Raw genomic sequence first — 27,105 nt, 5'->3', positions numbered from 1 at the left:
GTAACGCAACATTTCCTTTACTTTTTTTCAGCTTTTGTTTTACTAAAACTTCAGAAATTTTTTCAACACTATTTTTACTGCTTACATTTTTTTACAATTATATTTACTAATTTTTGTCTTATTATATTTACCTAGTTTTCTTTCTTTTTGGTGCTTTATATATTTGGCATCTTTTCTTAAACAATCAGAGCTGCTGTACAATAACATTTATTATCATTTAAAAATAAATTAAATTAAATTAAAGTTAATTTACAGTTGAAGACAGTTTTGAGTTTCCTCACGTTCCTTATTTGGTCATAACTTCTTGTTCAGACAGAATCAGACAGAATATGAGAATCAGAGAGAATCAGATTGAATCAGAGAGAATAAAAGTGAATCAGAGTGAATCAGAGAATCAGAGAGAATCAGAGTGAATCAGAGTGACTCAGAGAATCAAAGCAAATCAGAGAGAATAAAAGTGAATCAGAGTGAATCAGAGAGAATCAAAGTGAATCAGAGTGAATCAGAAAGAATCAGAGTGAATCAGAGAGAATCAGAGTGACTCAGAGAGAATCAGAATGAATCAGAAAGAATCAGAGAGAATCAGAGTGAACCAGAGGGAATCAGAGGGAATCAAAAGAGCCTCTTGAGGATTTGACTCACTTGTAAAAGCACCACATGACCTCCTGCGTGTGAGCGACTGTGAGTTTGCGCTCTGTCCTGATGATGTAATGTGTGTGTTGCTCAGTTCTGGGAACTGGAAGACAAGTTTAGGTGTAGGGGAAGTGGACGTGGTGGGGATTGGGTTGCTGCTCGTGGTCCTGTGCTGAAGGTCAGAGGGGATTTCCTCTGGAGAAGAAGGCTGGGACTGAGAGGAGGGCGAATTAGTCTGATATCCGCTAGACGGACTGTCGGGACTCGAGCTGGAACAGGCGTATAAGATCACTCCTGTTCCTAAACACACACACGCAGACACAGTATTAATAAAAACAAACACAAACTGTGCTTTGTCCTGATGATGTCACGTGGTCTGAAGTTTTATGGATCTATGCTAACATAGCAGTTTAGCATCCCACAGACACTGATGTGCCTTCTAACTCTGTATGACACACTGTTATCTTTAAACATGGACAAAAAAATGACGTCACAGAGAGAAAAAGAGTCCAGCTCCATTAATCCGTTCAAGCAGGGGGTGTGGCCTCTAATCTGGAGGCAGGGTTTGTATTTTAGGAGTGATTATAGAAGACAATTATATAAATGATTAAACTGCTATGTACAAAATATTGTTACGGATTGTTGAAATAAGGTGAGTATGCAAAAATTCAGACGTTGCCAATTGCTACACTGGAGGCGTGTACTATATACTATACACGTACAGTACTCGTTAGCGACATTAGCATTGATGCTCACACTGCACTGACCTGGCATAAAGCTGCTCTCATAGTATGATCAGAGGTATGGAATATGTCGCATAACATAGTGTTCACACACACACACACACACACACACACACACGAACTGCAGGTACAAATTAAAACAAATGAATGTAAAGATGAAAAATATAGAAAATTTAATGGATACAAAATTTTTATTATTAGTTACTTATTATTATTATTAATTTATTTTACACCTCATTTCTGGTCATCCTACTTATATAAAAATTATTAAATAAATAAATAAACAAGACAGTAAAAAAAGTTAAGAAAGAGACATACAGAAAGACAAATGGAGGGAGAGAGGGAGAGAGAAAGAAATACATTTCTTTCTTTCTTTCTATATTTAATTATTATATTTTTCCGTTTTATTTATTTTGAGCATTTAATTGTTTGCCCTACTTTTTATAGGATTTGTTTAATTAATTGTAAACATGCAAAGAAAGAAAGAAAGTAAGCGTGGTAGTTCAGGAATGTTCCTCTGCTCCTAGAAAGCCCTGTGGGCGTGGCCTGCGCGGAAAACACGGCATTCTAGAATCTCATTACTGCTCGCTCACGCGTCTGGCCCCGCCCCCTCCCTCCGCGGGTCACGTGTACTGCGCTCTCAGCCGGTCATCTGATGCGCCTTTTTTTTTTAAAATCATCTTCAAAAGTAATTTTTATATCAGTGTGAAAGAGAATAAACACAAACACCGAAATATTCCATTAATGTAAGTTATAAAAGATACTGACTACACTTGAACGTGCTTCAACATATACAGTAGAGTCTGAGACGAGTGCAAAAGTTTGTACACACACACAAATTATATATATATATATATATATATATATATATATATATATATATATATATATATATATATATATATATATATATTAATTACAGTTTTTAAATGATAATGTTATTTATTGAATCAAAAACATAATCCAATACCAACTGGGCCTATGTGAAAATGTATTTGCCCCCATAGTTACTAATTCCCCAAATCTATGAAACTGCATTCATAATGGGGTTCATCTGGACTAGATGCAAAGAACCACAGCGAGAGCCATTATCTCCAATTGTAAAAACTCAACACAGTAGTGATCGACCTTCCAAAATTCCTCCAAGAGCACAGCGACGACTCATCCAGGAAGTCACAAAAGAGCCAAGGACAATATCAGAGGATCTACAGACCTCTCTTGCATCACTAAAGGTGAATATCCACAAATGAACATCATACCTATAGTCAAGCATGGTGGTGGAAGTGTGATGCTGTGTGGATGCTTTGCTGCTTCAGGGCCTGGGCAACTTGCAATAATTGAGGGAAACACGAATACTGCTCTCTACCAGAAAATCCTAAAGGAGAATTTCCGGTCTTCAGTCCACAAGTTGAAACTCGAGCACGACTGGATCATGCAGCAAGACAACGATCCAAAGCATAGGAGTAAGTGCTAGTCCTAGAAGTAAGTGAAAGACTGAACTCCAATTATCTGAAGTGTTTGGTTAAAGTTATTGCTGCTAAAGGTGGCACAACCAGATTTTAAGTTGAAGGGGGCAATTAGTTTTTCACACGGGTAAATATTGTGTCTTCCTCATATTTCTTGAAATATGACAAGTAGCGTAACATCGTGTTGGATATCAGTGTTCACATCAGCGCATGACTAATCTAAAAAACAACAGAAATCAGTGTTGTTAGTGAGAATATAAACACACTCAGCACGTGATGATTCACATTAAAAACACGACCTGTATTTGTGCACAAAAACAAACAAACCCAGAATTCACACCCACTAACACGACCGGGTCATTGAGTCCGGAGTTCATTAAGTGCCGAATACAAAAGTCATGACTAGTCCTAGCTTAAAAAAACAAAAGCATCTGGTTGGACAGTCGCTGTTCTGCTGGCGGACAGATTCCACACCCGCTCGCACGTTCCTCACACGTACACGTTCATAAAAACACAACAACAGCATGTCAGCGAAGAGCCTTTGTTCAGCTGACACACACATCACACACACACCTGCTGAAACACGTCCAAAATGTATCGTTTTTTTTCTCATGCCATGTGTGTGTGTGTGTGTGTGAGTGTGTGTAATCATAAATATGTAATTAAAATAAAAATGACCCTCGGGCTGTGTGAGACATGTTTAACTGGAACAACGTTACACTGAAATGTTACACAGTAAACGCGAACCACGAATAATTAGAATTGCTAATAACTGTAATATATATTAATATCATTGCTAATTACAGTAATATATATTAATATCATTCCTAATTACAGTACTATATATTAATAAGTATGTATTTGATAAGTCTGTTTTATAAACAACTTTTGCTACTGTAACATCTTGTGAACTGTGTATGTGCATGAAGTTGGAGATTGGTGATTTATGATGCTAGATTCTACACAAATATTATATTAACACCACAACAAAAATGAGAACACATGCAAGCTATCAAGAAAGTGTCTAGCTAACACTAAAACTAGCCACCTAATAGTTAACATTAGCAAATAAATCGTTGACGGTTTATGTATCACGTATACTGTAGCTTGGCTAGTTTTCTTGGGGGGGGGTACTGAAAACAAACAAGCATGCTAGTTATCAAGAACTTTTCTAGGTAACAGTAACTGGCCAGCTACCTCACTAACTAGCAAAGTAACATTAGCATAACGTTCATGGTTTATATACAGTATGTTCTAGAGCTAGCTAGCTTTCTAGAAAGTTAACACCAAAATAAACACTAACAAAGATTCTAGCTTTCAAAAAATGTTCTGGCTAATACTGACTAAACTAGCTAGCTAAAAATAGTTAATGATAGTGAATAAATACTTCATGGTTTATATAAACTGTAGATTCCCCCCCAAAAAAGCTCTTCGCTAAGATCAACTAGCTAGCTAACAAGTTAACAAGTAAATAGCAAGTCTTTAAGCTTCTGTAAGGCATTATTTCTGCTTTCTGAAGAACACTGTATTAAATAAAAACATCAAGCTTTACAGACTATAAGAAATGTAAAAATGAGCAAATCATCACAGTCTACAGATGTAAAAATAACTAAAATACTGTCTGATGCGTTACGAATGTAAAAATAATCAAAAATATCGCACTATACAACTGGAAAAATAGCAACAAAAGATACAGTAAATGTAGAAATGAGCAAAAACATGACACTTTCTAAATGTGCTATGGGGCATTAGCATTTTGTGGTAAGGACTGATGTATATTAACAATAACAATAATAATAATAATAATAATTTAGTAGATATTCATCATCAGCCCTGTAGACTTGTGTTTAACTCTAATCATCCGGTTTCTGTGCATGGAGCTATAACCTGTAATATCTGAACTTCAGGTTAATCTTTAACTGATCATTTCCTCGAATTCAAATTCAAGCCTAAAGTAATGTACAATTCTGTAAATGATTGACGGTTCACCCGGTTCAAGGTCTTTTTTTGTTTTTTGTTTTTTTTTTTTTACAGGAGAACAGCAAACCTTTCACTGTACAGGAGTTATCGTTCACATGGGCTACATATTAACTCATTAAACATTTTAGTCATTTAATCTACAGACAGTTTGGAGATAAAAAAGACAATAACAGTGGTGTATAAAGCAGGAGAAAAGGGAAACCGGCTGTGTTCCATTAATCCTGTGACCCACTGACCGCTGGCTGAATCACACTGATACTTCAGAATAAGTCAGAGTGCCAGTATGTGGGCGAAAAGGGACAAAATTCTGATTACCAGAACCTTTCTGTCTTTCTGTTCCATCCAATCCTGAGTGGTACAAAATTAGAGCTGGATTCAGGATTAAGTCCAAAATTTACGTCAGTATTCATGAGGAAAAGTTCCTCATATTCAGAGTCAGGTTACATAGCTGCCATATTCAGATTATTAAAATAACGTTATAAAAAAAACGCATAGCTCTGAGGTTGCCAGATTGTTCTTGAGTAGAAACGAAATGGAGTTTTTCACCAGTGTCTGGACCACCGCCTTTAAATCACAAACACTCACCTTTAAATCCTAAAAAATCAGGGATAGAAAACACAGACTGAAGAAGAAAATATAATTTTATTTTATTTGCTGTGAAACGTAATATAATTTCAAAAACAAAAATGCGACGGTTTCAAAAACAAAAAGACTATGATGATCTATGAATGGGAAGATTTTGCAACTGTTGAAAATAAATCTATGGATGCATGGATAATCCTAATTATAATTATCACATTAATCACTGGTTTAATTTCACAAAATGGCTTCCACACTCATTATTCAGCAGGATGTAGAAAAGCACTTGATCCAGTGCATCATATTATTTTGTATTTGTGCAACTTAATGGAGCCGAAATCTGAATCGGGGCCTCGAAATTCAGAAAGCGAGCACGCAACGTAGGTGATTTTATCATAATTTTCATTTGATTTAATAAAATAAAATCAGTGTTTGTGTTAATTCGATACGCTCTCCTGTAAAAAAAAACCTGACACAGTTTGAAGGGTAATCTGACCTAGCGCTCGTCTGCTACGCTTACAGAGAGACTTTAACTTCATTCAAAAATTTATGGATAAAACAATTCACTCCTCAAGATAAGCCATTAAGACGCATCTCCTTTGCTGTTTTCCATGTGAAAAAAACAACAAAAACGTTTCCATAGCTTTTAAAGGAACAATATTTTTAATTAACACATAGTGTATACATATTTATGTATTTAAATATCATCACATGACATTCCACAGTGTTTTTGAGTGTATTTACAGACAAAAACATAAACACATTAAACTTATTAATAAAAAAACATAATAAACACGATGTTCTGTGGTTCCATTAAAAGTCTGTAATTATGTCTGAGGTCTGATACAGAAATTGCTTTTTATGGATAATTTGCTGATTAGTCACGCTGGGTGTAGTCACGCTGGGTATTCGAGTAGGAAAACAGACACACACACACACACACAGCTGAGGAACTCCAGGAGCAGAGCTGGGAACTCCTCCTGCCAGGGAAGTTTATTTTTAGATCCTTTTTGTCCCTTTATGCCTTCCACACACAGGCTGCATTAATAATAGAAAGGAAGGCGGAGGAGTCGCTCGGGGGAATCACGCGTGGCACGTGGCTCCTGGAGCTCGTCCACGTGAGTCTCAGAGAGAACTGTCTGTTACTATGAGAAATCAAACCCCAGTTATAAACAGCGAGGTGTGGACTGCATGCATATCTTCTTTTATACAGCATGATATTAATAAGCGTCGGTGCAGACGACTGGGCAGATTCTAATGTGGATTGTAAATAACAGAGCAAAATGCTGTTTTTACTGCATTTTACTGCATAGACCAAATATCACATGACCATCACATCATCACGCAGGCTTATCTTCTGACCTGTTTATGAGTTTATTAATTAAAGCATAGACCTCAATAAATGAGACATTTCCGCAAATTAGTGACCTGATTAAAGTTTACGACGCCGACCTCTACATAAATGACTCGTTATGGTTAAATTATGTTTGTTCACCTGATAATATAATGAGCTGAACAAGGAAAGGAAGAGAGCGAGAGCGAGAGAGAGAGAGAGAGAGAGAGAGAGAGCATAGACTCAGAGGAAGGACTTTAACACCAGACAGAACGAAAACAACTTAATTAGAGGTTCATTTGAGGTTATTTAGAGGGTTAACACCACGGTTGAAAACATGTGCCGTCGGTTAGAGAGATCTGTGCGTGTTAATTCAGCACTCAGGCCTGACCTGTACATGTTATTAATGAATTACGAGTTCACACACACGCAGTGTTGGAATAAAGAGCCTCTTACATGTCACACTGACACCTAACCACAGCGTACATGCCGAGTTACCTCCTCAAGGTTTTATATACAGGTGTTAATTCACCACTACACATGATCTCCCTGCTGAAACACAACAATCATACTTATCTGTAGAGGATTCTACAGGTTTCTGGGGGATTTGTAATCATTAGCAATGGTATTTTGTGTTTTCCGTCACAATGTGAAAGGTCCTAATGTTGAGCCGTGACTGAGACGAGATGTGTTTAGTGGTTCTAGTGGTTTTTCAGTAACGTGTGTGTGTGTGTATATATGTATATGTGTGTGTGTGTATATATATATATATATATATATATATATATATATATATATATGGATAGTGAGAGAGATAGATAGATAGAGAGATATATAGATAGATAGATAGATAGAGAGATAGATGGATAGATGGATAGATATAGATACTCCAGAATATATTCCAGATCCACATCCACTTTCACATAGTCCTCAAGGTGGGGTTAGAGGTGAAGTGAGGGGTGGGGTGAGCATTTGTATTATTTATTACCTTTTTTTAAATAAACATTTGTATATATCCAAACTACCATTTATTCAGAATTAAATACTAAATCAAATAGTAATGGAATTTTGTTTCCCGTTTCCAAAAAACATCAAAAGTTTAAGCAAAAATAATTTTAAAAAAGAGTCTGTATTGTTCAGATGTGTAACTGAATTAAGAACGAAATCATTCTTAGAAACCGTTAATGCACGATATCATTTGCAATTTTAAGAGTTTTAAATATTTCATCATGTTGGATAAACCAATACTGCATAAAAATTAAATGCATTTCGCAATAAAGATGAAAACAAATCATCAGTATAATACAAATTATAAATAAACAGTAAGAGCAGAACCGGCAGCTATAGCTGAGGCTGTTCTGCAAAATATCGATAAAACCGTCAAAAATTCCAGAAACAAAGATGACTGTCTTAATAATTTCCAAAAACCAGACAGGATACAAGTGAGCGCTTTAGAGTTTAAGATCGAATTCAAGGGTCTAACCATGCTGCGATTCGAACCCACAACCTTCCAAGCACAATCCCAAAATCCTTAACACAAGCCCAACATATTTACATTGTTTACATAAAATGCTCTAATAGTTTTCCACGTGCGATAGATAAGTGCCTGTTTAGGGGACTATGACAAATTGTGTAATTAAATAATTAAGTAATTAAATATTTAACGGTAACGTTCATTAGTTTGTGTTTCTTTACATGTCCTGTTTTCATGTTCAGAAATACGGACGCATATAATTTATCTTTAACAACAACAAAACCGATAAGTGGTATTTCTATTTTCCACCAAACCGCGCAGAATCCGCGCACAGCACTAACACTGATGATCAGCGCGAGCACACTGTGACGTCAGTATTGATCATTTAATCATCATCGTCACTTACCTGAGCTGTTATCCATCGTGTGTTGATCAGGTGTGGAGCTGAAGACAGTTAGCAGATGTGAATGTGGGTTGAATTTTCCTGCACACGTCCAGGTGAGCTCGTCATGACGCACGGTTCGGTTTCAGGGCGAATCCTCGCGCGCTGATCCGGAAATATAGAAGATAATAAAACCTGCGCAACAGTCGGTGGAAAAGGTGATGCGCACCTCGAGGAACAGCAATAAAACCGATTAAAAAATTAAAAACGCGGTGTGTGTGTGTGTGTGAAACGTCGCGTCCCGGTTTGTTCTCCTCAGCAGGGTGTGTGATGTACAGTAGCCAATTTCTCTTTTCCTAGAATAGCAATTACTGGAAAATCCATGTGTGTGGCTCACAACTGCACTGAACGAACATATACTCTCTCTGAACACACGCACGCGCGCGCCGGATCTACACTATAATGGACACACACGTTTATCTTGGTTCTTCTTTTCTCGATTCCTCTCTGATGTTTATCTCTCGGTGTGTGTGTGTGTGCGCCAAGAATTTCATACACATCCTCAACGCAACCTTCTATTTCAGTCGTGTGCGCGCGCGCGCGCATGTGTCTCACGTTTCCATTGACTTCGCTACATGTGAGCGCTGCCCTACTGACACACATTTCATGCAAATATATGTTAATATTATGCAAATACACACCGAAACACACCCACTGAGGCGCGGCTTAGCCTGGCCGAAGCCACGCCTACCGCCGAGCCATTCACTTTCCCTCTAGTGGCAGAGAGGGGGAGTGTAAGATGTTTGCTAGAAAAATACAACAAACAAACAAAAAAGAAGTAAAAAAAAACATAATAAAAAGTAAGCAAATGCAAATCAGAAGACTTTTGTTCTTGATTCCTGAGTATATTTTATCTACTAAATTATTTCTTATGGTTTAAAATGTATTAATATTTAAAGCTCAGGTCTTTTAGCCACCTACTGGTCACTGACTATGTTTACATGGACAGCAGTAATCTAATTATTGACCTTACTCTGAGTAAGATAATAACGTGATTAAGGTGTTTACATGAGTCGCTTTTAGAATACTCCTGTCATGTACCCGTTTTACATGTTTTAGAACATAATTAGATCAACAGCCCGCGTCATTACATCACCGCGCCGCGCCGTCCAACGTCCCTCCAGAATTTCACGTACCAACATACAGTTCGTCTTCGATATGGTACCGTATACAGTTTTGGGTATTTTTATTAATTTTTTTTTATGAACGCTTTAAGTGCAGTTAATTATTTGTCATGGTATACGTGCTAATAGACAACTGCTTGAAGCTGTGGGCTGCGTCTCAAACCGCGTACTTACCATCTATATAGTAGCCGAGATACATGTATTTTTCCCACTACAGGCCTATAGTAGGCAAGTATCCGGTTTGGGAACTCTCTTGTTCGCCGTAAAACTGCCATGAGTGATCATGTCCTGTCGCAAAATGCGATGAAAACTCTCACACGACGTTCATAATCTGATTAAGGTGTTTACATGTCTATAATACACATCCATAATGTGACTAAAACAGGAGTACTCCACCTGTCTTAATTCGATTATCACTTACTTCAAGTATGACCTTAATTAGATTAAGGTAATTAAAAATTGCTGCTTACATGGTAGTTTCTTAATCAAAGTATGGTCTTAATCGGTTAAGAGTGGATTATTGTTGTCCATGTAAATGTCATTACCATCATCAGAATTTAATCGATTACTTTATACAGAGAGCACAGTATTTTTTTTTCATTTTTCAAAACTTAGATTTATTTCTTAAACAAATTCCAACAATTAAAAAAGCAATCTTACACGATTTTAATAAAAATAAATAAATAAATAAATAAATATTTTAAAAAGCCAATCTCACACTCAAGTGTGAAACAAACAAAAAACAAACAAGTTAGACCAATATACCAACTTCTTGATAATATTAGAATCATAAATGGTATGTTCATTTTATCTTTAAGAAATACAATTTGGCCATGAATTCCTACCATTTCTTCATTTTCTTCTTCTTCTTCTTCTCCTTAGTAGTAGTTATCATATGCTGTTTTTGTGACAATGTCCCCATCTGCTGTCTCACCATCATTGAAATTACAAAATAAAAAAACAAGACTCATGTTTGTAAAGATTTGCTCAAACAATTACTATGACAAGAACCACTTCATTAAATACTGTATTAAATGTTTTATATACAATATTTTGAAAATATATCAAATAAAAATACAAAAATGTGCATTTATTTTGCTACAGATTTTAGATATATAAAATAAATAGATCTGCATATAACTGTAATGAACATCTTCAAAACATTGGATTTTATTTACATGCATGTGTTATTAAGCTATAAAAATCCTTTTTTGATCTCAAATTCAGTCGCAAAGACAAGAAAACTTTCACTTCAGTCCAGAAACAATTCTGGATTCTTTTTATTCGCCAAATAATCTGCTACATAAATACTGAGAGTGATGAAAAAAAGACATACAAAAGAATAATTTTGATAAACACTGAATAATTAGACATAAAGAATAAATCACAGAGACTCCATCCATCAGACCTACAAGTGGTTAACCCTCGCCCCCCCAAAAAAAAAAGTATGACCAAAAAAAAAAACTAAAAAAACAAGGGCTATAGAAATAAAATAAAATAAAATAAAATGAATAAAAATGGATGAAGACATGATTTAATTGTAAGTTGTAATAACTGCTTTTGGCCATAAGGGGGTAGTGTGAGTAAAATAAATGGCACCAGGGTTTAATCAGCCATATTCAGGTAATAGTTTTTTTCTTTCAAGTCTCTTCTTCCTTATACCAGAATATCTCATGTCACTCACGTCCAAAAAATAAGTTTAAATATCATGGAAGGTGTTTTTTCCCCCATCATAATAGGCTAGTTAGCTTGTGGCTAATGCACTTCAAACCCTTTACTTTTACACTATTTTACATTCCCTGTTTTCTCTATGAACCGATTTCCACCAATCAGAGAGCTCGCTAAAGCAGCGACGTCAAATCAAAATGATTTTAAACCGCAAAGCTTCAGAGTGGAAAATGATTTCCATATGTGTCTCAAAGACAAACAGACCATTTACACTCCTCCCTCATCTCGCTCTCTCCCTCTCCCTCATCACTCTCTCTCTCTCCCCCTCATCTCTCTCTCTCTCTCTCTCTCTCTCCATCCCTCATCTCTCTCTCTCTCCCTAATCTCTCTCTCCCTCATCTCTCTCACTCTCCCTCATCTCTCTCTCTCTCCCTCATATCTCTCTTTCTCCCTCCCTCATCTCTCTCTCCCTCATCTCTCTCTCTCTCCCCCGCCCTCATCTTTCTCTCTCTCTCCCTCATCTCTCTCTCTCTCCCTCGTCTCTCTCTCTCTCCATCTCTCTCTATCTCTCTCTCATCTCTCTCTCCCCCTCATCTCTCTCACTCTCTCTCTCTGTCCCTCATCTCTCTCTCCCCCTCATCTCTCTCTCTCTCTCCCTCATCTCTCTCTCTCTCTCTCTCCCTCATCTCTCTCTCTCTCTCCCTCCCTCATCTCTCTCTCTCATCTCTCGCTCTCTCTCCCTCATCTCTCTCTCTCCCGTCATCTCTCTCTCTCCCTCATCTCTCTCTTTCTCTCTCCCTCATCTCTCTCTCTCCCCCCTCATCTCTCTCTCTCTCATCTCTCTCTTTCTCTCCCCCTCATCTCTCTCTCTCTCTCTCTCTCCCTCATCTCTCTCTTTCTCTCTCCCTCATCTCTCTCTCTCTCTCTCTCTCTCTCTCTCTCTCCCTCATCTCTCTCTTTCTCTCTCCCTCATCTCTCTCTCTCTCTCTCTCTCTCTCTTCCTCATTTCTCTCTCTCTCTCACTTTCTGATTGTTTGGAAATTTCTGGATTTTTTGCCTTAATCAGAACAGCCTGGCATGTTTTGGCTCATGAACACACTGTAATTCAATCCGTGTGAGAACAAAAGAAACCAAGACACCGAGAGAGAGAGAGAGAGAGAGAGACAGAGAGAGAGAGAGATAGACAGACAGACAGATAGAGAGGGGGAGAGAGTTACGGAGACATACGGAGAGAGAGAGAGAGAGAGAGAGAGAGAGAGAGATGAGGGAGAGAGAGAGAGATGAACTGGAGGGAATGGAGGCAGATGGACAGAGAGACATACAGAGAGACAGGAAGACAGACAGACTCATAACAAGGCTAACATTCAGACAGACAGACAGGCAGGCAGAGGTATAGGCAGGCAGACAGAGATACAGACAGACAGACAGACAAACAGAGTTACAGGCAGGCAGGCAGGCAGACAGACAGGCAGAGGTGCAGGCAGACAGACAGAGGTAGAGGCAGACAGATAGACCTGGAGGAAGGAGTGATTGTGAAAGAGGAGGAGAGGAGAGACCTGCAGGTTTGAAGGAAAGCAGAAAGTAAACGCAACGTTAATGACAGCTGACAGGAGAAGTTCAGCGCAGGTTCATGATGACATCATCGACCGAGAGGAATCTGAAACACAGCACATTAACACACACACACACACACACACACACACACACACACACACACAATCCTGTATATCTGTATATACACATTAAGCACAAATGACATTCACTGTAACACGTCCGTTCTTTATGGGTGCGTGTGTGTAAATAAACACACATACACACAGACACACACACACACTTCACATGACATCAATCTCAGTAGACAGGAACAGTGAGCTCATTACAGGCAGTGCCGCTGATTAAAACCTGACGCCCCGAACACCCCCATATCTCTCTCTCTCTCTCCCTCCCCCCATCTCTCTCCCTCTTTCTCCCTCTCACTCTCTCCCTCTCTCTTTCCTCTCTCTCTCTCTCTCTCATCTCTCCCCTCTTATTTTTCTTTCTTTCTTTCTTTCTTTCTTTCTTTCTTTCACTTTCTTTTCCACATTTGCTTTATTTATTTATTTATTTATTATTATTTTTATTTTTTTATTGGATTTCCCTCTCATTTTCTTTCTTTACTTCACCTGATCACTTTTTAAGCTTTTTTTGTAACTTTTCCTCTCAGGCTTCTTTCATCCTTTTTTCCTTTCACTTTTTCTTTTTTCTTTTTTCTGTTTCCCCTGTCACTGTTTTCTCTCCTTCATGCTTCCTTGGTTTCTCTGTCCTTGTTATTTTTGTCCTATATCTAACTTTTTTCTCTTTCTTTCTTATTATATTTTATTCAACCCATCATTTCCTTCTATAGTCTCTCTCTCTGTCTCCCTCTCTCTCTCTCTCTCTCGCTTGCTCTCTTTTCATCATACTGTCTTTGTGGTTTTTCTTCCACTTTCCAAATGGGGCCCCATTTTATGTTTCCAGAAAAAAATTCCACTCGTTTTATTTCCTGTTTCAGTTAGAGTGGCCCTTACCCTCCCTCTCTCTCTCCCTCTCCCTCTCTCTCTCCCCCAGTGTGCACTTATTGAATGTATTTATGAGTTATTACAGTTATATTTCATTATTATAAATGAATATAGAATTATTATAGAACATAATTGGATTATTATCACTGTGTTAGAGTTCATAGTTATTAGAGGAAACTTATATCTTACCCATTGATGATTGCTAGCTACATTAGCCCCGTAGCTAGTGCAAAACTAAAGACGTAAACGTCCGGCTCCAAACGGGTCTCGGCCGATCGACTACGTTTCGAAACAGTTTTTTTGTAAATTTGACTTTTCACTGTGTTGTTCAGCGGAACTTTGCCAAGAGAAACATGTATGTGTACATGTGAATAAATTTTAAAAGGACACAGTTAGATGACATTTAATTGAATGTTAACGTGAGATGATGGTAAATGGAATAATTGTAGTTGAGGTCTGTAAAGGTCTCGAGTTCAGCGAGTATCAACAGAAAGAAAACTCCACACTGAGACTGATTTTCCCTCTGAGACCCGGAATCACACACATCCGTGTGTTTATACATGCTGAGGGCTAATGAGGACTTCTGTGTGTGTGTGTGTGTGTGTGTGTGTGTGTGTGTGTGAGAACATGTTTTATGGCATTAATCGAAGAGTTGGTGAAATTCTTATACATACACACATTTTCCAGTATGTAGTTTTATCAGGACCTACTTTAGTTAATTTATTGAACATCGAAATTCATCTTGCTTCAGTTTAGAAAAATAAAAGATTTTTCCAGGAAATAAAGGAAGGGCTGATTTAGACCAGGCCTGTTAAAAGAAAAGAGGAGGAGTGAGTGGAGGAGGAGGAGTGAAGGAGGAAGAGTGAGTGAAGAAGGAGGAGTGAGTGAGTGAGTGAAGGAGGAGTGAGTGAGTGGATGAAGTAGGAGGAGTGAGTGAAGGAGGAGGAGTGAGTGGAGGAGGAGTGAGTGAAGGAGGATGAGCGAGTGAGTGAAGGAGGAGGAGTGAGTGAGTGAAAGAGGAGGAGTGAGTAAGTGAAGGAGGAGGAGTGAATGAAGGAGGAGGAGGAGTGAGTGAAGGAGGTAGAGGACTGAGTGAGTGAAGGAGAAAGTGGAGTGAGTGAGTGAAGGAGGAGTGAGTGAGTGAAAGAGGAGTGAGTGAAGGAGGAGTGAGTGAGTAAAGGAGGAGTGAGTGAAGGAGGAGTGAGTGAGTAAAGGAGGAGTGAGTGAAGGAGGAGTGAGTGAGTGAAGGAGGAGGCGTGAAGGAGGAGTGAGTGAGTGAAGGAGGAGGAGTGAGTGAAGAAGGAGGAGTGAGTGAGTGAAGGAGGAGGAGTAAGTGAGTGAAGGAGGAGGGAGTGAGTGAAGGAGGTATGAGTGAGTGAAGGAGGAGGGAGTGAGTGAATGAAGGAGGAGGAGTGAGTGAATGAAGGAGGAGGAGTAAATGAGTGAAGTAGGAGGAGTGAGTGAAAGAAGGAGGAGGAGGAGTGAGTGAAGGAGCAGGAGGAGTAAGTGAATGAAGGAGGAGGAGGAGTGAGTGAAGGAGCAGGAGGAGTAAGTGAATGAAGGAGGAGGAGGAGTGAGTGAAGGAGCAGGAGGAGTGAGTGAATGAAGGAGGAGGAGGAGGAGTGAGTGAATGAAGGAGGAGGAGGAGTGAGTGAATGAAGGAGGATGAGTGAGTGAGTGAAGGAGGAGGAGTGAGTAAGTGAAAGAGGAGGAGTGAGTGAAGGAGGAGGAGGAGGAGTGAGTGAATGAAGGAGGAGGAGGAGTGAGTAAGTGAAGGAGGAGGAGTGAGTGAAGGAGGAGGAGGTGTGAGTGAGTGAATGAAGGAGGAGGAGTGAGTGAAGGAGGAGGAGTGAGTCGCTGTGTCTCTTTATCCATGCGTCGGCTAACTGACTCACACACTGCCTCTCTCCACTCGTCCTCTCCTTCATCCCTCCGTCTCCCTGTTGCTCGGTGAGTCTCTCTCTCTCTCTCTCTCTCTCTCACACACACACACACACACACACACTTACATCTGTCTTCCACAAACTCTCCCTCTTACTCATACTGTGTGTGTGTGTGTGTGTGTGTAAAACAGTTAGCAATGGTACATAGTATATAATGTTTGGTCATTTGAATAGTCATGGATTGTGTGTGTGCGTGTGTGTGCATGTGTGTGTGTGTGTGCATGTGTGTTCATGTGAGTGTAGCAGTTAGGTACTTAAGGCAAAATTTCATACTGTCTGTTTTCAATACGCTTGTGTGTGTGTGTGTGTGTGTGTGTGTGTGTGTGTGTGTGTGTGTGTGTGAGTGTGTCTGAGTGTGTGAGAGTGTGTGTGAGTGTGTGAGTGTGAGTGTGTGTGAGTGTGTGTGTAATGTACTTTGTATGATGTCATTGCTCACCTGAAAGCTGTACAGGCCTGTCTGCAATACCATACAGAACTACACTTGTGTGTGTGTGTGTATGTTGTATGAACTGAAGACAAAATCAGTAAGCACAGACAGACAGACAAACAGTGAGAGACAGGCAGACAGAGAGAGACAGACAAAGAGAGAGAGACAGAGAGAGAGACAGAGAGAGAGACAGAGAGCAAGACAGACAGAGAGAGAGACAGAGAGAGAGAGACAGACAGAGAGAGCGACAGACAGAGAGACAGAGAGAGACAGAAAGAGACAGACTGAGAGAGACAGAGAGCGAGACAGACAGAGAGAGAGACAGACAGAGAGAGCGACAGAGAGAGAAACAGACAGAGAGAGACAGACAGAGAGAGAGACAGAGACAGACAGAGAGAGACATAGAGCGAGACAGACAGAGATAGAGAGACAGTGAGAGAGAGCGACAGAGAGAAAGACAGAGAGAGACAGACAGACAGAGACAGACAGAGAGAGAGACAGACAGAGAAAGACAGACAGGGAAACAACATTTATTCTGTTTTAATTTTTTTTTTGTCGCTTGTTTCATAGCAACATCTCAAAACTGTTCAACTGAAGATGAAAATAAAATTTTGTTTGGCGACTGATGTGAAATTCAATCCATCAGATTAGCATTATTAGCATATTAGCATGATTAGGATATTAGCATTATTAGCATATTAGCATGGTTAGGATATTAGTGTTATTAGCATATTAGCATGATTAGGATATTAGCATTATTAGCATATTAGAATGATTAGGATATTAGCATTATTAGCATATTAGCATGTTTAGGATATTAGCGTTATTAGCATATTAGCATGATTAGGATATTAGTGTTATTAGCATATTAGCATGATTAGGATATTAGCATTATTAGCATATTAGCATGATTAGGATACTAGCGTTATTAGCATATTAGCATGATTCGTATATTAGCGTTATTAGCATATTAGCATGATTAGGATATTAGCATTATCATCTGAGATAAGTGAGCTGCCTGAACATTCAGACATTTAAACACACAGCTGAGTTCAGATCACACTTTATTGTTGTTGTGAGGTCTGCCTTTTATGGAGCTTTGTGGGCGTGGCTAAATGTAAATGAATACACTTCTCACACAAGTACGAGCAAAAAAATCTGCAAAATCTGGCATCTGTAGTTCAGTTTGGCCACGATGCTCAAAACTTCCAGTTTGTTTTCATTTACAATAATAAAGCTCAATAAAACTCATGATTTAAATATTTAGCTAAATATTTGTGGTCATTTTTAGCCTTTACTATGCATCCATATTTGTTAATATTTATTATTATTGTTGTTGTTGTTGTTGTTGTTATTTTGCACTTAATTTTTTATTCAGATGTAAACGTAGAAAAGTAGGAAATGTCCATAAGCAGGTCAATTGAGAACATTTACATAATGCAAATATTAAAATGAGCTAATTTGTATATTGGTGATATCATGAGAGAGAGAGTATCCGCTTTCTTACTGGATGTGTTTGTTGGTGTTAATTTAGTGTGCGTGTGTGTGTGTGTGTGTGTGTGTGTGTGTGTGTGTGTAGACTTATGCAGGTATATGCACACATAATTACAAATTGTGCATCACTTAAAGGTGTTAGATTATTACCAAACTAAACAAGCTTAAATAACGAAATGACAATTCAAAGTTATTGAATCTTTTTAAACTGAATTTATGTAAATTTAAAAGTGAAATTGTTTCATTTATGAAACTTCAGATCAAATTCCAGATTTTCCAAACGTCTTTTTAAATCTTTTTCTTTTTAGTCTTTTTTAAAGCTATTATTACGGCTCCTGTTTAAACCAGTGATACTGTATACTGTAAATCATTGTATTTAAAGCTTTAATTAAAAACACGTCTGTAAATAGCGTGAGGGAGGAATAAAGGAGAGAAAACACACATGAAGGCACTGATAAAACCTGTCACACACTGAACACGTTGTGAATAAACTCATTTAGAAATCTGTCATGTCCGTCTAGACCGCAGTTTCCAAAAGCATCCCTCGCTCCATAGTCCCCTAAACACCATCAAGGACGCTAAACACCTGGATCAGGTGTGTAAAGGTGTGTAAAGGTGTGTAAAGGTGTGAGGTGACACTGGTGTAGACTGCAGACTGGTGAAAGCTGAGGGTAAGTCATAACATAATAATAATAATAATAATAATAACAATGCAATATTTATTTTAAATTCATTCATACCGGGGTTACGGTTAGAGTCAGGTTCAGGTGTAGCATAGCATTAATTAACTAAAGTAATAATTATGAACAGTGGGAGGTCATCACAAGGATATCATGCTGAGAATGTGTGTATGTCAGTACTTTGTTGTAAAGAAGAGTCGCTATTAAAGTGTCCTCACTTTTAGCGAGCTACAATATAAACAAAGTGACTACATGATTGATTGCTTGCTAGCAGTTAGCATACAAGATTAGCACCATGCTTAACCAAAACAAAAGAACACCCATGTGACTTCCAACTCCGGATTCTTACTCATTCTCGTGTTTAATAAAGTTCATAGTGCAGTGAGCACAATTTTTCTTCTTTTCTGACTCGAAAATAATTGAAAATTAAATTGAATTTAAAAATAATAAAAAATTTCTAAAATAAATCTTAGTCACTGCAGCTGTAACTGGGTCTTTTACTCCACCTTTTCTGCTCAGAGTTTTTTTTTTTTTTTTTTAATGACAGCCGCTTTAGGCAAAAAATGTTGTCTGTCTCGTCTATGTCTCTCTTCACTCGTCTATCAACACCGAGCTCTTTTCATCACTCCTCTAAACACACACACACACACACACACACACACACACACAGCGCTATACATTCCAACCGCGGACACACACTCCCACTGAGAGTATCATGTCTGTCTGTGTGAAGCGTCTCTGAGCTTCAGAAAGATGCTGAAGAAATCGCTTTGTTTTGTCATTATTTATTTAAACATGGTTTTATTTCTATTGTTGTTTAAAATTTTTCTGTAGACTATGAAATACGTTATGATATATATACACACATTACATATATCTCTCTCTCTCTCTCTCTCTCTCTCTCTCTCTCTCTATATATATATATATATATATATATATATAATACATTCATGAAGAAATTGACTTTATAAATATAAATTCATCCACTCAGTCTCCTTATTTTTTAAAAATCTTTGATTATAGCTAGCTATAGCACTAATAGCACTATAGTCCACTTAATTCGTCTCCTGAAGGTAAATGTGCGTGCAATCTAACTTCGAAGCACGTTAACAAATCTGCCACAATTCACACGACTCAATTTGTATAAAAAGTTGCAGAGGTTATTGGCAAATTGAAATGACGAATTTCTTATTATTCTATTCCATCATGTTAGACAATAACGTGAATAACTGAAGTCCCACCCAGAACACCACCTAATGGCTGATTCAAGGTGACATCATAGTATCTTCCATCAACATACAGACAAAACTGTGTTGTTTTCTTTCTGTTTGTTTATTTGTTTTTAAATAGAAACCAAAATGAAAAATCAAAAGTTTAGCCAAGGCGAGGTTAAAATGATATAATAATAAAATTCAAATATTTCCACGTCATTTCGTCAAATTATACTTACGTTTGTTTTAGCGTAGAATGGTCAGAGTATTTTACTGGCAGGAAAACATGATCAAAACTTTTGATTTTTCAGCATATTCAGTAGTTTTCTAGAATTTAGCCACAAGGAATTCCAATAGGTTCCACATTTACGTGTTTTATGAATAATTATGAATATGATAAAGATTCAGGTGTTAATGTTAGGAGATTCAGTTCTGCACATTTACAAACAGCAACATGACTTTTACCTAGAACACGAGAGAATCACGTGCATTTGTAAACATCTCATCAGTCCGAATGACGGTTTTGTCATTATGTCTGCGGAAACATTTGTTTGTTTGTTCTGATAGTGAACAGAATTAGAGGATTGTTTACAGCAAGAAGGTCACATGATGAAGCCGTCCACAAAAAAAGGCTAAAATAAGAAAAGCAAAAAATAAGAATCCTTAATATAAGAACACGGCAACATTTTTTCCCCTTTGGTTTCTCCCTTTTTCCCTTAAAAAGAGCCATTATTTTACACGTGATTAAACACGTATCGTACGTGGCACCCGTCGCAGCACTTAAAGATATTTACACACACGTTCGAGCCACTTTTACAACATAACAGCCTTCATAAATTGGAGTTACCGTGCACCGGTGCTGAGCAAATCATAAACGTGGCATTTTTTTTTTGAGAGAGAAAAAGTTTTTGGGTTCCACTTTTACAATTTTAAGTTTATTAAAGTGTGTTTATTAATCAGAGCTGAAATTCAGCCTTATTAAATGTTGCTTCTTTTTATTTTCAAAACAAATTAAAACAAAATTTCACTAAATCCTAACAAATGTAAATATTTTTTCATTTTAAGTTTTTCAGGTAGTTCAGAGACATGTGTGTGAATGTTTAGAAGTTTTGGGGGGGGGGGGGAGAGAGTTCAGTAGGTGGCACCATTTTGGTATCTACTTGGAACCCTAGGATAGGGAACCCTTTGTTGTAGGTTCTAGTTAAAACTTTTACAGAGGGGCAAGCTGAGAAACCCTCAAGGGACCTAAGATGTCAACACAAGTACTTAGCTGAATCTATCTGCATTATGACCTCTGATTAAGGTTCTTTTTAGAACATCAATAAGTTTCGAGGTGGGACACTTTCCAAAGGGGTTCTACTCGAAACCACTTCTGACAGAGTTCTTTCTGAAATGCTGCTAGAACGTAGGTTCTAGCTGTCAGAACACTATGGGTTCCAGAAATTGTAGATCATCTACAGAATTTTGAAAAAGAAATAGTATTTTAAAGAATTACTATGGGGTGCAAATAAAACTTTAGAGCAGAAAAGAAGATGATCTTTTAAAGGGTTCTTCAAGTACAAGTCGTTCTACATAGTACCTAGAACTGTGTAGTACTCTTTGCCAGGATTATGTGTGGTGTGTGTTCAGGTTTTGAGCTTTTTGTGAGGACCAATAATTATGTCCCTATAATTATGGGAATTTGTGACAGGTTTGACCTTATGGGGATGTCTGGCTGGTCCTTATAAAGGAGTGTGTGTATCTTTTTTTTTTTTTTTTACCATATTCACCATGTGTTCAGAGAGTCCACATGAAAGTCCCTGTAATGCCTGTGTGTGTGTGTGTGTGTGTGTGTGTGTGTGTGTGTGTGTGTGTGTGTGTTTTGTACACCAAACCCTTCAGTTTAAGGTTTGTACCCTCCCTAAAACCCTGATTTACTGCCCTTATTTTGTCAGTATGATTACTCGCCTTGAGCTCAGGCTTTTCCAGACACGTGTGTGTGTGTGCACGCGTGTGTATGTGTGTTTGTTTTATAGCCGAGTTTCACTGTGTCATTTCTGTTGGACTGAAATCTGTAAAACTGAAGTCATTAGCGAGTGTAAAAGGTTCCTTTCTCTCACACCTGGCTGAAAGAGCGGTTTGTCTCACCATGGTTCTGCTGTATGACATCATCGATTATCCGTCTCCGAGGTTCCGTCGTTTATAAAGGACCTGAAAAAACATCGGCATTCAGCCAATAAAGTTTCCCAAAGATTGTGTCATAATAAAAACAACAGTGACCATAAATTGTCTTTATACGCTGCATTTTAAAAAATAAACCTAGTTTCAGAGTGCTTCAGAGAGCAGTTATACAGTGGAGTGCAAAAGTTTGTACACCCTTAGGGGAAAAATGTAAGCACATTATGTTTCACATGTGTTCTGGTATCGGTCTGATATCATGCTCATTTATAATAATAATAATAATAATAATAATAATAATAATAATAATAATAATAATAATTAATAATAACAATAATAACAACATTTTATTGATATAGCACCTTTCACTTTACTCACTTTACAATCCTTGCAATCAATGAATTTTAAACAACATTCAATAAAATAGCATACAAGAAAAGAGTATCTGATTTGAAGTATATAAAGCATTTACTCATATTCATTTAAAAAATCCTAATAATCCTAGTGTATGTTATTGCACTAATGAACAGAAGACACTAAATAACAGCGATCTGGACACATTTCATGATTAAAGGGTTAGTTCACCCAAAAAATGAAAATTCTGTCATCAATTACTCACCCTCATGTCGTTCCAAACCCATAAGACTTTCGTTCATCTTTGGAACCCAAATGAAGAATTAAGATTTTTGGGTAAACTATCCCTTTAATATTCATAGCAAAGCAGACTGCTATCTGTGCTTTACAAGTAAAAAATCTTAAACATAAAACACAGGAGTTCAAATGGTTGCAGATGAAAAGCTCGGAAAGAGTGTGTTGTTCTTGCGATCAGTCGAGGGACGAGAATGAGGGATTCTGACACACTGAAAACAAAAGAAATCAAAATAAATAAAATAAGAATCGACACTTCTTCACTGCAGTCTGACTCCATCCAAGCTAAGTAATGTAGCTAGCTAATGCACTTCATTTACAATCAACTCCCTAAAGTTGTACAAGAACGAGGCTAATCAGATATCGGATTTCAGGGGTTCTAATTAAACCCCCAGAAACATAAAGAGTTCAATAAAATGTTCAGTGACATCACTGATCGAGTTATACTGAGCAGGTCATTTAGGTATTAATTACGTATTGTTATTGTTATTGAAGAGTAAAAAAAACATCAGACTCGTACTCAGTGTGAAAACATGGCATTACTGGCAATGACATAAGCATCGTGATTACATAATCTCGGAAACCACTTATAAAAAGTTACCTTGTAACGTTTTATACAAAACCAACAGATCATTATAAGGTGTCCACCAATCCTGCGCTCACACCATCACCAATTTTTCACTTTTTTAACTTGCCCTACGTTGGCATGGTTTCAATGATCTCCACACAAGCTAGCTAGCTAACGTCAAGTATATAAAACCACACATGACCTAAAAAAATGCAGGGAAACAGAATAAAGAAAATCACCAGCGCTGTTCTGTTTCGTTTAAATCAAACACTTAAAGTTTGTTGCAGCAGAGCGAGTCTTACTGATCGAATGAATACATGAAACCTAGGCTCCGCCTCCTGGAAATATCCAGCTGTTATGGAAAACTTTGTACTTTTGCCAGAAATATGCAGCTGTAAGTAAAAATAAATGACTTCCAGATGATTTGTCGCACCGTGACGCTGCCGGCATGAACGCAGGTTTATGTTATGGTGATGTCCCCTCGTTAGCTGCTCAGAAATGTCCAGAAACACACAATTCCCCCATGACGCTAATTAATGAAGGTACAACAGCAACATCAACATTCGACCTCATAACGTTTCATTAAAAATGTGTCAGGGGAAACACTAACACACTCTGAGCCATATGGACGAAGCACAAGGTTAGTTTTTTTATGTATATGGACAACTAATTACACCGATGTCACAAAACACCTTCCGCTCTGACTCACAGCAGGAATATCAAACAAGATGGCGAGCAATTTTTAAGGGCCGTGCTGGGAAACGTAAGAGCACACCTGGCCATGAGGAATAAGACAGCTGTACTGCAGCAACATCTGTTAAAAAAAGATAAAAGAAAACAATTTTATGTCATTATCGTGAACTTGAACTCACAATGTGCCACTGATGTTTGTAGAACAGTTTCAGAAATGAGTACTCAATAACATACACACAAAGAGATTATATATATATATATATATATATATGTGTGTGTTAGAGAGCAGAGCTGCAGAAACGGCACCAGGATGAAGTTCTGAAACCTGATGATGGTTTAGTGAAAGCAAAACATTTTCTTTTAAGTTTTTTGTGGAAAAAATGAGCGTGTGAGTAAAAACGGGATGTGGAAAAGAGCCGAGACATTAAGTAAAATAAAAAAAATTAAAAAAAACTTTCAGTCTACCTCCAGATCTGAATACTCAGAACTTGGAGTGTGTGTGTATGTGTGTGTGTGTGGGGGGGGGCAGCATCTATGTCTACAGTGAGCTCCAGAATTATTGGCACCCTCAATAAACGGTTATAAAATACCTTTGTGGTTTATTTTCTTAATCTCACTCTGAAAATATGAGAAAATTTCAACCTTGAATTTACGCAAATTTATTCTAAGTACATTTTTTTAAAAAATGTTCCCTATATTAGTGCACTACATAGTGCTGATGACTCTCTAGTGTAGGGGATAAGCAGTAGGGGATGAGGGAATGAGAGTATGGGATAGGGAGTAGGGGATAGGGAGTATGGAGTATGGGATAGGGAGTATGGAGTATGGGATAGGGAGTAGGGGACAGGGAGTATGGAGTAGGGGATAGAGAGTATGGAATATGGAGTAGCAGATATGGAGTAGGGAGTATGGGATAGGGAATATGGAATAGGGAGTATGGGATAGGGATATGAGATTGGGAGTATGGGATAGGGAGTATGGAATATGGAGTAGGGGATAGGGAGTATGGAATATGGAGTAGCAGATATGGAGTAGGGAGTATGGGATATGGGATAGGTAGTATGGAATATGGAGTAGGGGATAGGGAGTATGGAACATACATGGGATAGGGAGTATGGGATAGGGAGTATGGAATATGGAGTATGGGATAATGAGTATAGGGGTTTGGGATAGGGAGTATGGGGAGTATGGGATAGAGAATATAAAGTAGGGGATAGGGGGTATGGGTACATGGGATAGGGAGTAGAAGGGTATGGGATAGGGAATATAGGGATAGGGAGTACAGGGATAGGGAGTATAGGGATAGAGAATAGGGGATAGGAAATATGAAGTAGGGGATAGGGAGTATGGGTACATGAACACACACAGTGTATGTACAGAATATAAGAGCCTTATTAAGGCACAGTCTGCTCCTGTGTGTTTAAAAGGTACTGCAGAACTTCTTTTCATCTGACGCCCAACGTGTTACTAATTAATGAATAACCTCTTGCACAGTTGTGTTCTTTCCTACATAAAAGCGTAGTGCAAGAATAAATCCCATAATGCACCACAACATCTGGAACAACAATAGAAGAGGAAAAATAAAACAGAACATGTTAGCTATAAAGTGCTGTTAAACTTGAACTATCGTATCTCAAAGTGTACAGGAGAATAATCATTGTATTCACAATATCCCACAATGCACTGCAACATGGCCAGTGTCCTAGCAATGGCGGAAAATGCAGAGTCATTGCTGAGTGCAGCACTGTGTGATTATTAACCAGTCTTTAATTGATTGGGAAACAGGTTCAGGTGTTAATACTCAGGTCAGTGGGTGGTGCGAGTGCAGAGGCATTCTGGGATTTGGAGTATTAATATTAATATTAATATTAAATATAAGTATTAATATTAAATAAGTAAATATTGATAAGCCTACTTGTTCACAGGGTTTTTATTTTTTTATTACTGCAATAAATATAATTAATAAATAAATACATTTTTTCTGATAATTCAATGTACCGTCATCAATTATTAATGACTTATTTCTGGAAAATGGATCTTTTCTGTCGCGTTTGTTGTTAGCGGTGTATGTGTGTGTGTGTGTGTGTGTGTGTGTGTGTGAGTCTGAAGTTAATCTGTGTGTGACTGTGTGTGTGTGTGTGTGTGTGTGTGTGTGTGTGTGTGTGTGTTGCGGTGAACAGCAGGATAACTTTTCCTTATTTCAGTTAACTTGGCGAAGTGATATGGAACTGTAATGTGGTCCAGACCTGACGGGAACTACTTTATATGTGCATTTGCTGAAAAATAATTGCACACCTCGGAACGTCTGTCAGCCAATCAGAATCGAGAATGCAACAGCGCTGTGGTATAAATAGTTGTATATAGATGTAATTAGTACTGTATATTACTGTACTATACTCCTGTGTGTGTGTGTTTGTGCTTAATTTATATGCATTATAATATAATGTGCAATGTTTTGGACGATGCTAAAGTGGTAGTTATAAGATTCGCTATTTGTTAGCTTCATTAACCTCATAAAATTTCTGTTTCGGTGGAATTTAACGAAGACATGTGGGATTACAGGAAGAGGAGTGTAGTGGGCCACAAGTGTATGTTTATGTGTGTGTGTGTTTGTGTGTGTGTTTGTGTGTGGTTATTTCTGTGATTTTATTTCAGTTTGAAAAGCTCAAAAACAACCAAAACAGTGGCCTAGTGGCCAGTAAACACATTCTCATTACAGAATACCCATAATACACTGCGATGTTTGAAGCCGAACGCTTGCGGTCTCTATGACGACCAGGACGTGTGGTTTGGGATGCGTCCGACGGCTGAATAACTAAAAGACTCGGAAGAAGTTTGGCATTATTACTCATCGCTCAGGGCCAAACTTCTCCATTTCCTTTATTTTCCATCTTATAACTGAATCAGAGTTCATCTCAAGGAAAATTATATTTACCCAATTCTAAAAACAAATATTTACAAACAAAATAACTATTGATTACTGATCTACTAAATCATTTTCATAAGAGATGTTTTCAAAACAGATTTAACCACATAAAACAAACAAACAAACACCAAATTAGGAATGCTTGTAGCCTAAAATTTTTAATCATGTACAGTCATGTGAAAAAGTAAGTACAAAATAAGTGTGTGTGTGTGTGTGTGTGTGTGTGTGTGTGTGTTGAGAAATGTAGCATCTGTTAGCATTCCTGCAGCAGGATGTGATCTTAGTGAAAAGCCGTGTGTTAATAATTGAGTGCGCTGTAGCTGATGATGACGCTGATGATGATCTGCTGCTCTCGAGTTATTCACATCCTGTCCTGTGT

At 37.9% G+C, this 27,105-nt stretch overlaps 2 protein-coding genes across 4 annotated transcripts in view; one reads left to right on the top strand and one right to left on the bottom strand.

Annotated features, from left to right (window-relative positions):
• The window catches only part of LOC128625116 (nuclear receptor subfamily 1 group D member 2), a 19,245-nt gene extending 9,475 nt beyond the window's left edge, over window positions 1-9,770 (bottom strand). Inside the window, exons 1-2 of the mRNA XM_053653186.1 lie at window positions 8,615-9,770; window positions 643-933 (exon numbers count right to left, since the gene is read on the bottom strand). Coding sequence (XP_053509161.1) covers window positions 643-933; window positions 8,615-8,630 — 307 coding nt within the window. The 5' untranslated portion in view covers window positions 8,631-9,770. The remainder of the gene's footprint in view (window positions 1-642; window positions 934-8,614) is intronic.
• A 5,977-nt stretch (window positions 9,771-15,747) lies between these two features.
• rargb (retinoic acid receptor, gamma b) overlaps window positions 15,748-27,105 on the top strand; it is a 34,778-nt gene continuing 23,420 nt past the window's right edge. Inside the window, exon 1 of one of the 3 annotated variants that reach the window (XM_053653189.1) lies at window positions 15,748-15,929. The gene's annotated coding sequence lies outside the window, so the exon portion shown is untranslated. Of the gene's footprint in view, window positions 15,930-18,446; window positions 18,515-26,191; window positions 26,911-27,105 lie in introns of those variants that run through there. The other 2 variants (XM_053653188.1, XM_053653190.1) reach the window with 2 other exon arrangements.

The sequence above is a fragment of the Ictalurus furcatus genome, chromosome 21, assembly GCF_023375685.1.
Source record: "Ictalurus furcatus strain D&B chromosome 21, Billie_1.0, whole genome shotgun sequence".
Taxonomy (NCBI): Eukaryota; Metazoa; Chordata; class Actinopteri; order Siluriformes; family Ictaluridae; genus Ictalurus; species Ictalurus furcatus.
Note: the sequence above shows the minus strand (reverse complement) of the source record. Positions and strands in the feature narration are given on the sequence as shown.